Below are 13,513 nucleotides of genomic sequence, written 5' to 3' on the forward strand. Positions count from 1 at the left end.
AGTGTGTGTGTGTGTCTTACTGTGTTACATTGCTGTACTGTACAGATGTGTGACTGACTGTAGGTAGTTTACTCTAGGGTATCTAACACTGTAAGTCACCTTGGATTAATGTGTCGGATACACACTTGTCAATAATCACTGTACATCACTTTGAATAAAAGTGTGAGCTACATTAACAAATGCAAATGTAATTCATAATGTCATCAGTGTGTGGCACTCTGGAAAACAGTATAAGCCCTCTTTCAACGGCCTGAGTAACGTTCTGCAGTCCTTGGATGACATACTGTCCCATACAGGTGCTAATGTCCACCCAGCCTGTGTGTGAACGATGGAGGCTGTCAGATTTACAAGATTTCTTTCCGGAAAATGACTCTGTACTTCACCACACTTAATGTGATCATTGATCCCCTTCTTCTAAGACATTATGTCCACCTAAGAAGCATTATTCTACTGTGACACAGGAGAACATGGAGCCCCTCCATTCCCCGCTCCCGTAGAGGAGACACCGCAATCAGGACACACACCTCTGGAAACTGCTGGACAGTAAAACACCCTGTAGCTGCTACTCACTTTTAACAGGAAGCAGGACAGCAGAAAGGTGTGCTCTACATGCCCCTGGCACGTGGCACCTCACCTGAGGATTCATAGGTAGGGAGGCATTCATCTTGGAGCTGACAATGTACACTGCATACAGCAAGGAACTGTACTGAGGAGCTAATTTTTATTGTCATGAACAATCGGCATCCTGCACCCTCCCCAAGGATACCACCCGGCCACAGAAAGACATGGGGTCTGTTAACAACACTGCAGGAAATAAGAGAATTCCATATGTTTTTTCAATTCTACTTTTCAACTGACAGGTAAGGCTTCCCTTTGCCCTTTCAACTTCTTTTAGCACTTTGAGAGACACTTGCTGGTAAGCGCGTGGGTGTGACACACTGAAGATGTGCAGGAGAAGCCACACCGTGCATGGAGGGGAGGTGGCTGCTCATCTTGTGTGGTGCGTGAAAGCACCAAGGCTCCTATTTTGAACGGGAATTTCTGTTGTTTGTTGTTCATCATATTGAAATGAACAATTCTGGGAGGACAAATGAGGTCATTCGAGCTGACAGAGGGACAGCGAGGAGTCCAAGTCGACTCTAAAGCCAGGATAGAGGGGCTCAGTGAAGGTGGAGGTGAACCTGTGCAGGAGGGTCAGTTCATCAAAGGAGACAGTGTAGAAGGATAGAGTACCGGCTGGTACGTCTAGATACACTGCTATGGTGCGAGGGAGCCCACCCAGACACACCCGCACTCTCTGAAAGGGTCCATCCAGAGACAGGTGTGCTATGGGGGAAAGAGAGGGTGTTGGCGATACCGAGGTGCTGCTGTCACCGTGTCGAGCCGTGTAACTTTTACTTGTGCCAGAGCACTCCAGACTCCAGGACTTGTCGTTACGCCCAAGCAAGATATCAACAGCGCCGCCCTTCCTGCTGATTCCTTTGTAAGTCACTCCAACTGCAGCCCCAAATCCTCCAGTCCACTGAACCTCCCAGTAGGCGCGCCCCCGCTGGGCTTCTCTACAAAGGACTTGAAACTTGGTATCAAATCTCTCTGGGTGTGCAGGATAGGGCTTCTCCTCTCTCCTCCATGTGACCGTCCTGTTGTCCTCAGAGAGAGTCAGCTTCCTGTGGGCTGTGTTCGGGTCCAGTGTGAGCTGGCAAGAGTCTGAACAAATCAAGAAATCATGACTTATTAATGTTTGTGACATAGAAAATACAGTTAGTTTAATATTCATTTGTAGTGGCTTCTCTACACGTTGGCAGCTGAGATATTCCCATAGTGCCTTGGTCCCAGCAGAAAGCAATCGCAGCTCAGGGAGCCTCTCTTGACGTGACTTCCTGATTGGATTGCTTAAGATTAGGAGGGACAAGTGAGCCATAGGAGAGACTGAAACTGTCAAAGCAACTTGTCATCAATGCTCAGCCATATTTACTGTACACTTACTGTATAGATTTATTATATAGATTGACGAGTGATGACATTGGTAACTATCGCAGCAGGTAGCTAGTAGTTACGGCTCTAAACATGAGCCAACGAGTGCATGTGTCTTGCTGGCGTACAAAACCCAGAACTTCAAGTCTCCTTGAAGAAAGCCATCAGACACACAAACAACAATAATAACAACAACAATAATACTGCCTGCACTGATTTATTCTTAAGCTTGTTTGGGCAGCACAGCTGCTTTCGTATCTCACCACTCAAGTCCATGGCCACATCGAGCCCATACTTTTTTTCCAGGCTTTGTATTCACAGGAGGCTTGTCTAATTCAGAGTCTGATGACAGAACAAGGCCTCGAATGCAGATGAAACTATGTGTTTTTGGAAGCACACTTCACTTTTCCATTCTGTTTTTAATGCACATTCATGTTTCAGTTTCAGGTGTTTTTTTCCTTTGTTTTTTCATTCCATTCCGTTTCATTCCAAGACAAGAGAAGCTTTTTCACCATTTTCGCCATTTTTGTTTCTATTTGGCATTTCTTGAGACATTTGGGCCTGTATATTAGCGGAGAGTCGTGCTCTGGAGCGAGACCCATGTGTCGTGACAAATGGATTTTTCTCCTATTCTAACCCGACTTTTGCTGAACTCAGAGTAATGATTAAGGATGGGCATGCTTCCATCCAGGAGGAGGTTTCAGGTGCGACAAATGCGCTTAGGCCCAGTGCAAAAAGTAATGTCTGCTCCCAGAGACAGGGCTCCACACTGCAAATTCAATGGCGTTTGCATTGTCCTGTTGCCTTGCTGTCAGCTTTTACATTTCACACACAGTCCTATTCATATTCTACGTGCCGCAAACAACAGTTTGAGAACATTTTTATGTCAGTTATCCAGGCATACCTTGACTTACCACACATGTGACTTGTAACCAGCCAGACTTACAACAGATGCTCATTTACCTTATTATATTACTTCTGAGTCATGATGTTTCACATAACAGCTAAAGACGAGCGTTCCCTCTGCTGCCCGATAACATCATCTGGCCGTGATGCCACAGGGCACCGTATCTGTTACTGTTTGGGCCTAACTCAGTGTCTGGCTGTCCAGAAACTATTGTGTTTTGCTTACAAAACTTTTCATTTGTAAATCCATTCAAATTGGTTCCAATTTAGAATGGGCAGCAAAGGAAAATGTGCATGTTCTGCTCAATAGAAAAAGTTTAAGACAAATAAAATAAGAGTGCAGCAGGAAATTGTAATACTATTGTTCTGTACTTATGTTCTCCAATCTACCATTTTTATCCAAAATTCTAGAAAAAATTGTAGCCTCCCATACACACACACATTTTCTGAACCGCTTGTCCCATACGGGGTCGCAGGGAACCGGAGCCTACCCCTCAACACAGGGCGTAAAGCTGGAGGGGGAGGGGACACACTCAGGACGGGACGCCAGTCCGTCGCAAGGCACCCCAAGTGGGACTTGAATCCCAGACCCACTGGAGAGCAGGACCCGGTCCAACCCACTTCACCACTGCACCCCCTGCTCCTCTATCAGAACCAGCTGTTTCCATAAATTTCCATTAATATAAGTGCAGTGTGCTCTATTTACATGAGAGCTGCAGTAAAATCAATACGCGAGCCTCACAAGTTGAAGAATATATCCTGGGATCTTGTCCATGAGTGATGGAAGAAGTAAGCAGGATAGAGAAACATGAATCTGTAAGCGCTGCACCAATCTGTGGAGCCGGTTTTCCGCACTGTCTGCATCTCCATTTTCAGCTGTGACCATGAACTTTTTGTAATGACCACGCGAACGAGACTGTGGTACTAAGGGCCCAAATGAGGTTTCTGCCCAGGTTTCTGGATTCACTCTCTATGACAAGGTGAGGAGTTTGGTGAGCTGGCAGAGCCTTGAAGTAGAGTCACTGCTCCCACTGGGAGGAGACCCCAGAGCAGGCCCAAAACACACTGGAGATACTGTATCTTTCTGCCAGCCTGGGAACGCTTGAGCACCCCATGAAGGTTTGGGCTTCCTGCTCAGCCTGCCCTCACCTTCAGCAGGACAAGTGCGTAGAAACTGAAGCAAAGTGATGTGAAAACGCAGGATCCTCACAAAAACCCTCACACACGTAGAAGTTCTTTTAAACGTGCACACTTACATTTCCATGGTCCTGCTCTGATCCTGCACTGTCCAGCATGGTCCACACTGTAGGAGGAGCAGAAGAACACACAGCGAGTGAGAGACACACACACACACACACCTGGACAGCCTGTCTATGAAGTACAGTGTGGAGCTCGGTGACACTGGGAGAACATCTCCCACCACCAGGATTGTACTGTTCCCAGAGTGACCACAATGTGTACTTACTTCACTTTCTCCAGGGTACTGCTGGGATCCTCCAGTAGAGCACAGAACAGCTTCACTCCTGAGTCCCCTGGGTGATTATAGCTCAGATCCAGCTCTCTCAGCTGTGAACGGGGGTTTGAACCCAGAGCCGAAGCCAGAGAAGAACAGCCTCTCCCTGTGACTCTACACAGGGACAACCTGGTGGAAAAGTGCCGGTCAGTTCACCAGCTCTGAATGGCTAAAGGAGACTAGAAATGGCCCACGCAACTCTGTCTAAACAACAGCAGTAGAAAGGTTCAAAAGCTGAAGAATGCCTAGTGAACGCCAGTGAACTGAATCAAAATTATTATACACTTTTATATGTGGCACTAGCCTATGTGCTTAATATCAACTTGCAGAGTATTTTCAAAATAGAAAAGGTATGGAAATGCACAAAAAAACAAAGGTACTGTACAAGGTAGCACAAGAGTTAAGGACAGGGGTTTGTAATATGAAGGTTGCTGGTTTGAGTCCTACAGTCTTTTCTAAAGTTTCACTTTTAAGGATCGCCATTACCCTAATAAACTTTGGGAGCTATACAAAAGCTTAAGAATGCTCTCTTGAGATAAAAGGGTCAAGTGAGCAGAATATGGAAAACATACTAACATTACTGGCACTGAAGAAGCCATCTGAAGAGCAATGATTTATTATACGGACAGCAAGTCACCGATACAACTACCAGGCATAATTCTAAAACGCTCCTTATGTATTTGTTGGACTGATACCAAATTGTATTACACTTGAGATGAGCAAGATCCTTTTTTGTAATAGTTTCATAAATTGTTTAATTCCTGATTTGTTAGCAGAGAGGCTCATAGGAGTTTAATATCCACTTCGGGCCCTTGCCATGATGGCACTCAGACGAGGAAGAATACTAAGAATTCATGAGTTTATGAGTCACGGGTTCAATGTAACGCTAAACGAATGCAGGCAGTTAAAATCTCATGTAAAATTCATTAAAATTCATGTAACTAAGAGAACAATGTTACCCAAGCTTCTGCAGCTTACAGCAGGAGTCCTCTAGCCCTGCAGAGAGCAGCGTCATACTATGATCCAGCAGGTCATTGTCACTCAGTTCCAGGTCTGTCAACCCAGACTGAGGACACTTCAGGGCTGAGGCCAGACTTTCACAGCATCCCTCTGTCAGACCGGTGCCACAAAGCCTGCGTAGATAACATGATGTGGTTAGCGGCCCTTCTAGAGAAACCACACGCTGCAGTGAAAAACGTCAGCATTCTGCTGGCATGTACTGTACAAAAGAAAACACACATTGTGTTATATCACAATGTGGCATTTACAATAAAGTGTCAGAGCATCATCTGCCCCAGTTACAACCCACAGCTGCAGTGCTGTGGAAAAGTATTTGGAAAAGTATTATTTCATTTTCTCTATGTTAGCAGTGAAGGGGAGGTGGTGGTGCAGTGTGTTGGACTGGGTCCTGCTCTCTGGTGGGTCTGGGGCTCAAGTCCCACTTAGGGTGCCTTGTGACGGACTGGTGTCCCCTCCCTCTCCAGCCTTTTGCCCTGTGTTACTGGGTTAGGCTCTGGTTCCCTGCAACTCCATATGGGACAAGCGGTTTCAGATGATGTGCGTGTATGTGAGCAGCATTTTGTACCATCTTTAGTTGCTATGATTGCAACTGAACACTTCCTGTAGCTCTTGACCAGGGCCTCACATCATTGTGGAGGAATTCTGTCCCACTCCTCCATGCACAACTGCTTTAGCTCAGCAACATTTGCAGTTTTCCAAGCTTCAACAGCTCTTGCCACATCTCAATCAAATAAGCTCAGGGACTTGGACTAGGCCATTCCATTGCTTTGTTGTTATAGCCATTCTAATGTTGACTTGTAAGTTTGGGATCATGTCTTGTGTGGCCAAACTCTGCTTCACCTTCAACTCATGGACTAATGGCCTGATATTCTCATACTCCATACCTCAGAGTGTGTAGTTTACAGTGAGGACTCATCAGTAAAGTACAGAGCTCCTTCACTCCTGAATCCCCCAGATGATTGTAGCTGAGATCCAGTTCTGTCAGCTGTGAGTTCACTGACTTGAGAGCTGAGACCAGAGATCCACAGGACTCTGGTGCAAGTTTACAGCTACCAAGCCTGTAAGAAGAGGAGACATTTACACTACATTTAAATTTACATGCTCTCAGTTTGCTGACACTTTTCTCCAAAGTGACTTAAAATGATTTAACTATTTACACTGCTGAGAAATTTTTGGTTGAGCAATTTATGGTAGCTACTTTGGTATTGCGGCAGGAGGTGGGAGACAAAAGGGTTCCATGTAATCATGACATTGAATTTAGCTGTTTGATTTTGTTATGACATGTCTTCACGCTTTCAAAAATTCAGATTTTTGTCAGCTCTGTACGAGTCCAAAGTTTGAGTGCACTTGCTATAAACTAGGCTAACATGTTTCATTAGGAAGTCAGGCAACCGGTCTTCTCAACGCTTCTGCAATTACTTCCAGAGATGTGCCACACCTGTACATTGCATTGCCTCTGCTGTCCACGTTACCTCTGTGGTCTGTATCGTCCCACACGAGTTCTTTGAAGTTCCCAGAAGTACTCAGACTTGTGACTGGTACTGAATCCAAACCAATACCGAGTGATGCCAGCTTTTGGCAGTTACTTACACCTGAAAATTGTGTTAGGTCATGTATCTCTGAGCTTTGAGACATTTTTGCCTGTTATAACTGCTGAATGCAGAAGGAAAACAATGATTTAAATTCTCTTTGAGCTTCTGACTAACACATTTCATTTGGAGCTATTTTAAGTTAATTTTATATTTACTTATTTGGCTGATGCTTTTCTCCAAAGCAACTTACAATGTTGAGGTTATAATTATTCACCCATTTACACAGCTGGGTAATTTTACTGGAGCAATTTTAGGGTAAGTACCTTGCTCAAGGGTATTACAGGCAGAAGTGGGGATTGAAGCTGCAACCTGTGGGTCCAAAGGTAGAAGCACTAACCACTATGCTACCAGCTGCCCTGGAAATTTTAGTTTTAAAGACAATAAATATCAGCTAATAAAAAGTATTACTATGTCAAAGTATTTTTATTTTAAATATAGATATATAGCAGAATCTAACTCAAATAAATTGAAAGACATCATTTTTACTTAGCTTTTATTGACTGTGACTTTCATAGTGTAGATGTGACTTTGGAGTGCTGAAGTGCTGTTAAGAGATACCTCAGAGTTTGTAGTTTACAGTGAGGACTCATCAGTCCAGTACAGAGCTCCTTCACTCCTGAATCCCCCAGGTGATTGTAGCTGAGATCCAGTTCTGTCAGCTGTGAGTTCACTGACTGGAGAGCTGAGACCAGAGATCCACAGGACTCTTCTGTCAGTTTACAGCCACTGAGTCTGCAGAGGACAGAAGCCTACATTTGAAACAGAACATCACTATCCTTTACATGCAAGATATTGTAAATTTCATTTCTCACTGCATTTATACAAATTAACTCGGATATCTATGTAAGGGGCTCATGAGAAGTGAATATCTGGGTTTTGAAATTGTAGTTAAAAGAATTTTATGTTAAAATACCCCAGCATCTGCAGTTTACAATGTTGACTCATCAATCCAACACTGAGCAGCTTCACTCCTGAATCGCCTAGGTCATTGTATAGGAGCTGTAGGTCTTTAAGGAGGAAGTTGACCGACTGAATCGTGGAAACCAAAACTTCACAAGATTCCTTAGTGAGTCTACAGGCACCCAGTCTGCAAATAGGAGAGAGAGTGTCTGGGTAACAAAGAACATTTCAGGCTGCGAGAGAAAACTATTTCATTGGTTGAGAGAGACTGAGGGGAAGACTGATCTGGTAAGATCTACATGATAGATTAGAGTCAAACTAATTCCTTTGATTCCAAGCTGTCTCAGAAAGGAAAGCAGGATCCATTGGTTGACAGTGTCAAATGGTACACTGGTGTCAATGAAAATGAGTATAGCCAACAGAAACACATCTGACACTGAAAAGAGGGCAGTTTTAGCAGAATGGCCCATCTAGGATCCACAGTGACATCCATTAAGGAATATGGACAGCTGGCTGTAGGCAGCATATTCAAGGGCTTTGGAAAGGAAATATGAAGAAAGATGGGCCTGAAATTCTGGAATGAGATCCCCACTGGGAAGAGATAAGCAATCCTCTACTTCCACCTGAGCCAGAACAATGAGGGGTGTGAGAGAAGGAATAGCTGGTTAAGAATTCCTTGGCATTGAGTTTACAGTTTATACATTCTGCATTGATTTCTCAGTTTCAGTCTGTAAAAAATTAATGTTCATTCCTGGCCATTGCATCCAGTCAGATGTTGATCTTGAGATTACTACAGCACCACATTTTACCTTTAAATCTGATGTGACAGTTGTTCTGAAACCGGTAAGCAGTTTTGCAGTGTACAAATGAAAGAATAAGTGTGAATTCCAGCGGGTAAGCAAGATTCATATCTCAAAACATACAATACCCCAGCTTATGTATTTTACAGTTTGGACTCTTCAGTGCATCACACAGTAGCCTCACTGCTGAATCCCCCAGGTCACAGTAGCTGAGATCCAGTTCTCTCAGATGTGACATGGGGGCCTGAAGACCTGAGAGGACAGTTTCGAAGGAAGACGCTGTGAGTTTACAGCCAGTAAGTCTGAAGAGAGGAGACATGACCTTTCATGTAATAAAGCACAATGCATGATGAAGCCATTGCACAACTGCTTTTTCTTAATGGGTTCAATAATTGTTATTCTTCAGGTTTTCCTTTTATGAATATTGATTTATATTCAATTTTACTTGAAATTTAAAACCAAGGTCAGTCAATACTTACAGAGCCTTTCGACAACATTTTATTACTGGAAGAAGTCTGATGCAACCCTCTTCAGATGTATTATATTTTTTCATGTCAAAAACATCTAAAACCTTCTTCGACATTAGAAGAACATAGGCCAAGGATGTACACTGTGCAGGTGACAGCTTTTTTTCAGAGGAACTTTGCAAATAATTTTGAACCTCCTCAACAAGAGAATTATCATTTAATTCAAGCAAACAGTGTAAGAGATTGATACATCTCTCTGGAGACGGACCCTTCCTTCTCAACCCTTTGATATATTTAATTGTTTTTTTGATGCTCTCTGAGCTGCTCTCGGTTGGTGTCAAAAATCCTTGCAGAAGACTCTTGTTGGAGTCCAGTGAGACACCAAGAAAAAAACGAAGAAAGAGGTCCAAATGTCCATTCTTACTTTTCAATGCCTTGTCTACAACTCCTTTGTGAAAATTTGACAAGGGCAAGGTGTCAAGTATAACTCCAGACCTTTTCTTCGCAAACAGTGTGAGAGAATCCATATTTTTGCTGGCATGGGTTTGAAAAACATACAGAGCAGCAATATACTCCTGAATGCTCAAATGCACAAAGCAGTAGACCTTTTTCTGATACATGACTGATTCCTTCTTGAAAATTTGGGTGCACACCCCAGAATACAATGAGGCTTCACTGACATCAATACCACACTCTCTCAAGTCCTCTTCATAGAATATGACATTTCCCTTTTCCAGCTGGTAGAAAGCCAACTCCCCCAACTTCATAATAATATCTCTATCTGATTGTGAAATGTTGTTTGTGTTTGTTTCATTTGAGAAATTGTATTTCTTTTTCTTTATGTTGGTCTGAATGAGCAGGAAGTGTGTGTACATTTGTGTCAGTGTTGTAGGTATTTCTTCACCACCATCATTACCCAGCATTTCTTCAAGTACAGTTGCTGAAATCCAACAGAAAACTGGTATGTGACACATGATGTAGAGGCTCCTTGATGACTGTATGTGAGATATAATTCTGTTGGCCAGATCCTCATCACTGAATCTTTTATGAAAATACTCCTCTTTTTGTGGGTCATTAAACCCCCGAATCTCTGTCACCTGGTCAACATACTCAGGAGGGATCTGACTGGCTGCTGCTGGCCTGGTTGTTATCCACAGAAGAGCAGAAGGAAGAAGAATCCTCTTAATAAGGTTGGTCAACAACACATCAACTGATGTGGCCTTCTTAACATTAGACAACCTCGTGTGATGAAAATTTAACGGAAGTCTGCTTTCATCCAGACCGTCAAAGATCAGCATAACTTTATATTTATTAAATCTGATGTCTTTGATATTTTTTATTTCTGGATGGAACTCATGAAGAAGTTCAAGAAGACTGTACTGCTCATCTTTAATTAAATTGAGTTCCCGAAAAGGAAGAACAAAAATGAAATCAATGTCCTGATTGGCTTTTCCTTCAGCCCAGTCAAGGATGAACTTCTGCACAGAAACTGTTTTTCCAATGCCAGCAATGCCCTTGGTCAGCACAGTTCTGATGGTTTTCTCTTGACCAGGTAGGCACTTGAAAATGTCGTTGCAGTTGATAGGAGTGTCTAGTGAACTGTGTGTCCTGTAAGCACTCTCGATCTGCCACACCTCATGTTCATCATTGACTCCTTCTCTCTCTCCCTCTGTGATGTAGAGCTCGGTGTAGATCCTGTTCAGGAGGGTTGGGTTTCCCTGTTTTGCAATCCCTTCAAAAATGTTTTTAAATGTCTGTTCTAAAGTAGATTTATGTTCCTTTTGAACTGTTTTCAAAAGAACTCTTTCTGCAGGGAAAATAACAATATAGAAATAGTTTATCAATGATTACAACATACAGCTTAATTTGAGCATGGCTGAACCACAGACAGAAACATAAGAGCTCATGACTAATACTTATACACCCCATATTTGGACATTTGCTCAGCAGTTAATACTGAATTACTTGTCCTGATGCTATGTCAAGTGTTATTTGTATTTTCTGTTGAGGACTGTGAGTAAAACCTGAAAAGGTCATATTTTTGTAGATTTTAAAGTTCAAGCATGGTCTACTTTTTCAGTGGCTACTCATGCCTTCATACTTTCTGAAATACTCCTCAGAAGTGCTTGTGGTGTTCAATAATAAGGTGAAGAGGTTATGGGAGAGTATCAGCCACATTTAAATAGAGGCAATATAGCAAAAACTAACCTGGATCTTTGTTGTTCTGACCGGTGAGGAAAGACTCATTCGTCACTGAGCACTGGAGTAAGATTTGAAAAATATATAAACAAAAAAGGCAACAGGACCTTATCATTCACAAAATTTATCATTTAGTTTTCTTGGGCTTCAGCAGTGCATGAGAATTATCTCTTATAAAAACAGAGAAGTGTAGCACTTTAACATTTAAGACAAATATTAAAATCAGACAGCAATGAAGCAAGGTTGTTGAGTGCTTATATTGTATATTTTTTCCATCCAGGACTTCATGCTATACAGATGCCATCTAGATAACAAGCCGACCAGAATTTCCAGGGATGACACCAATCTCCTGGTTCAGCACCTATCAGTTCTGCTCCTATCAGCCATTGGACTTTCTCTAATATGACAATCTGTGGCAGGGAAGACCTGTACATACTAAACCTGTTACTGGCAACCCAAAAGTTTTTTTCACACTCAAAAGGCTAGATTCTATTAGCATTCCAAGATTTCTGAACCTGCTCATAATTCATTACTTGTGGCATACGGGCAGACAGAATCAGTTGACAAAATATACAATAGCGTATCCAGTAGCCACATGTATGCCTGATAAATAAATATATACAGAAGAGACAGGTGTGAAGGCTCTTACCTGTTTCCCAGCTGTCTCTTCACAATCTCGGTGAGGACAGGGTTCAGGGTGGGTCCTGGACCTTTTCCTGCCCAGAGGACAAGCATTCTCCACTGCAGAGCCAGACTGTTCCCAGTGTCCACTGGTGCACTGGCTGCAGTGACTGTGTCCACAAGTAGTAGACAATGGATTCTTCATTACTTGCTCACACTCTGCATACCTGGACAGGTTTTCTGTCAGCTGATTGCCTGGTTCTTCACTAGATGTGGGAAAGTATGGTTCAGAGATCTGGCCCGAAATTTACCTTAGGTTTTTAAACAAGTGTCAGGTTTATACAAATACATTTGAGAATGAAATGGACATACATACTTTGAGCGTTCCTTTGTTGTACAGTCTATTCCTCTCACTCTACCTGCAGTCAAAAGAGATGCCTTTACATCTTTGTCTAATGAAAAATGGTGTCATTAACTAGGAAATAAGGTAAAAAACTTCAATCTCATTGACGTTCAGGTTAGGCACAGCATGTGAGAGTTAAATCAGTGAAAACTTTAAAAAGAGGCCTGATGGAATGAATGAGGAAAGTGCTTCTTCCATCAGTTCTTATTTCTTAGGGTCTGAGACCTACACTGCTCAACGAAATGTGCGCATTGAAAGCTTCCTTACCACAGTTGTAGTAGTTGTAGATGTTTGTGTTGACAGAGCCTCCAACGGTAGACTGGGAGACCTGAGGTGCGACAGCGCTGCCTCCAGTCTGAGCTGTGACAGTACAAAGCAAAGAAACTGCTCTGTGTCCTGCTGCTTCTTCATGAGCTGGGTTTTTCAGAGCTGGAAAAACAGGAAAGGCGAAAGGGTAAAACAGGGTAAAACAAAAGTGTGGCGTCATCCTATCATGTACTGATGTTTCAGTTCCCATTGTTGGTTTGTTTAATTGACTCTCATCGGGGAAAATACCGCTTCAAACTTCAGGGGCCCATTCCCTGGATGAGGCCCACGACTGTGAGAAGAACCCAGACTTTGAAGAATAGAGAAAGCAGAAAAGTTTCAATGTTCCACACTTCTTCTTACATGTATTCTGACCGTTTATACTTCTAATGTTCGTGTGTTGGCGGGACAGACTTTCTCCGAAGTCTCAACCATCTCAGAAAACAAAGCAAAGAGCTCATGACACCAACAGACTCAGATGAGAGATTTGGACACAGACATGTGATTCTAAAGTACAGTTAATTTGTCACACACCACGGTACGAACCAGTGTACGTGACATGAGTAGCTGCATAAAGGTTTGTCCATTATTCTACAATTGTAAACACATTATGATTATCAAACATAATTAAACATTTACACGTTTACACATGAACATGTCATCGACGTCATCATGAGCCACTGTCACAAGTGTCTGCTCAGTGAATCATGTACGTGATTTAGTAAATGTCATCATGTCTTTCTGTTGCACTTTTCAAGGACGGCAACCTCTAAATGGTTTAGTTAGCATAAGTAAATATGCAGTGACTGAGG

At 42.7% G+C, this 13,513-nt stretch overlaps 1 protein-coding gene across 1 annotated transcript; it reads right to left on the minus strand.

Moving 5' to 3' along the window:
* Positions 1–511: 511 nt before the first annotated feature.
* Positions 512–13,067, minus strand: LOC108919701 (NACHT, LRR and PYD domains-containing protein 3-like). The gene is made up of 13 exons (XM_029252822.1): positions 12,663–13,067; positions 12,369–12,411; positions 12,021–12,258; positions 11,381–11,432; positions 9,185–10,979; positions 8,834–9,007; positions 7,919–8,092; positions 7,564–7,737; positions 6,298–6,471; positions 5,353–5,526; positions 4,346–4,522; positions 4,137–4,183; positions 512–1,707 (listed from the first exon to the last, which is right to left on the minus strand). Exons 1-13 carry the CDS (start codon positions 12,910–12,912, stop codon positions 1,097–1,099), a joined length of 4,083 nt encoding a protein of 1,360 aa, XP_029108655.1. The 5' UTR covers positions 12,913–13,067; the 3' UTR covers positions 512–1,096.
* Positions 13,068–13,513: the final 446 nt, after the last annotated feature.

The sequence above is a fragment of the Scleropages formosus genome, chromosome 1 (assembly GCF_900964775.1).
Source record: "Scleropages formosus chromosome 1, fSclFor1.1, whole genome shotgun sequence".
Classification (NCBI taxonomy): domain Eukaryota; kingdom Metazoa; phylum Chordata; class Actinopteri; order Osteoglossiformes; family Osteoglossidae; genus Scleropages; species Scleropages formosus.

Excerpts from the sequence above, each read along its gene's own strand:
- LOC108919701 (XM_029252822.1), bottom strand. The coding sequence starts at position 12,912 with ATGGGAACTGAAACATCAGTACATGATAGGATGACGCCACACTTTTGT. Across the intron at positions 12,412-12,662 it reads CTACAACTACTACAACTGTG|GTAGAGTGAGAGGAATAGAC; the intron begins GTAAGGAAGCTT and ends TTTTGACTGCAG. Across the intron at positions 6,472-7,563 it reads TGTAAACTACAAACTCTGAG|GCTTGGTAGCTGTAAACTTG; the intron begins GTATCTCTTAAC and ends CTCTTCTTACAG.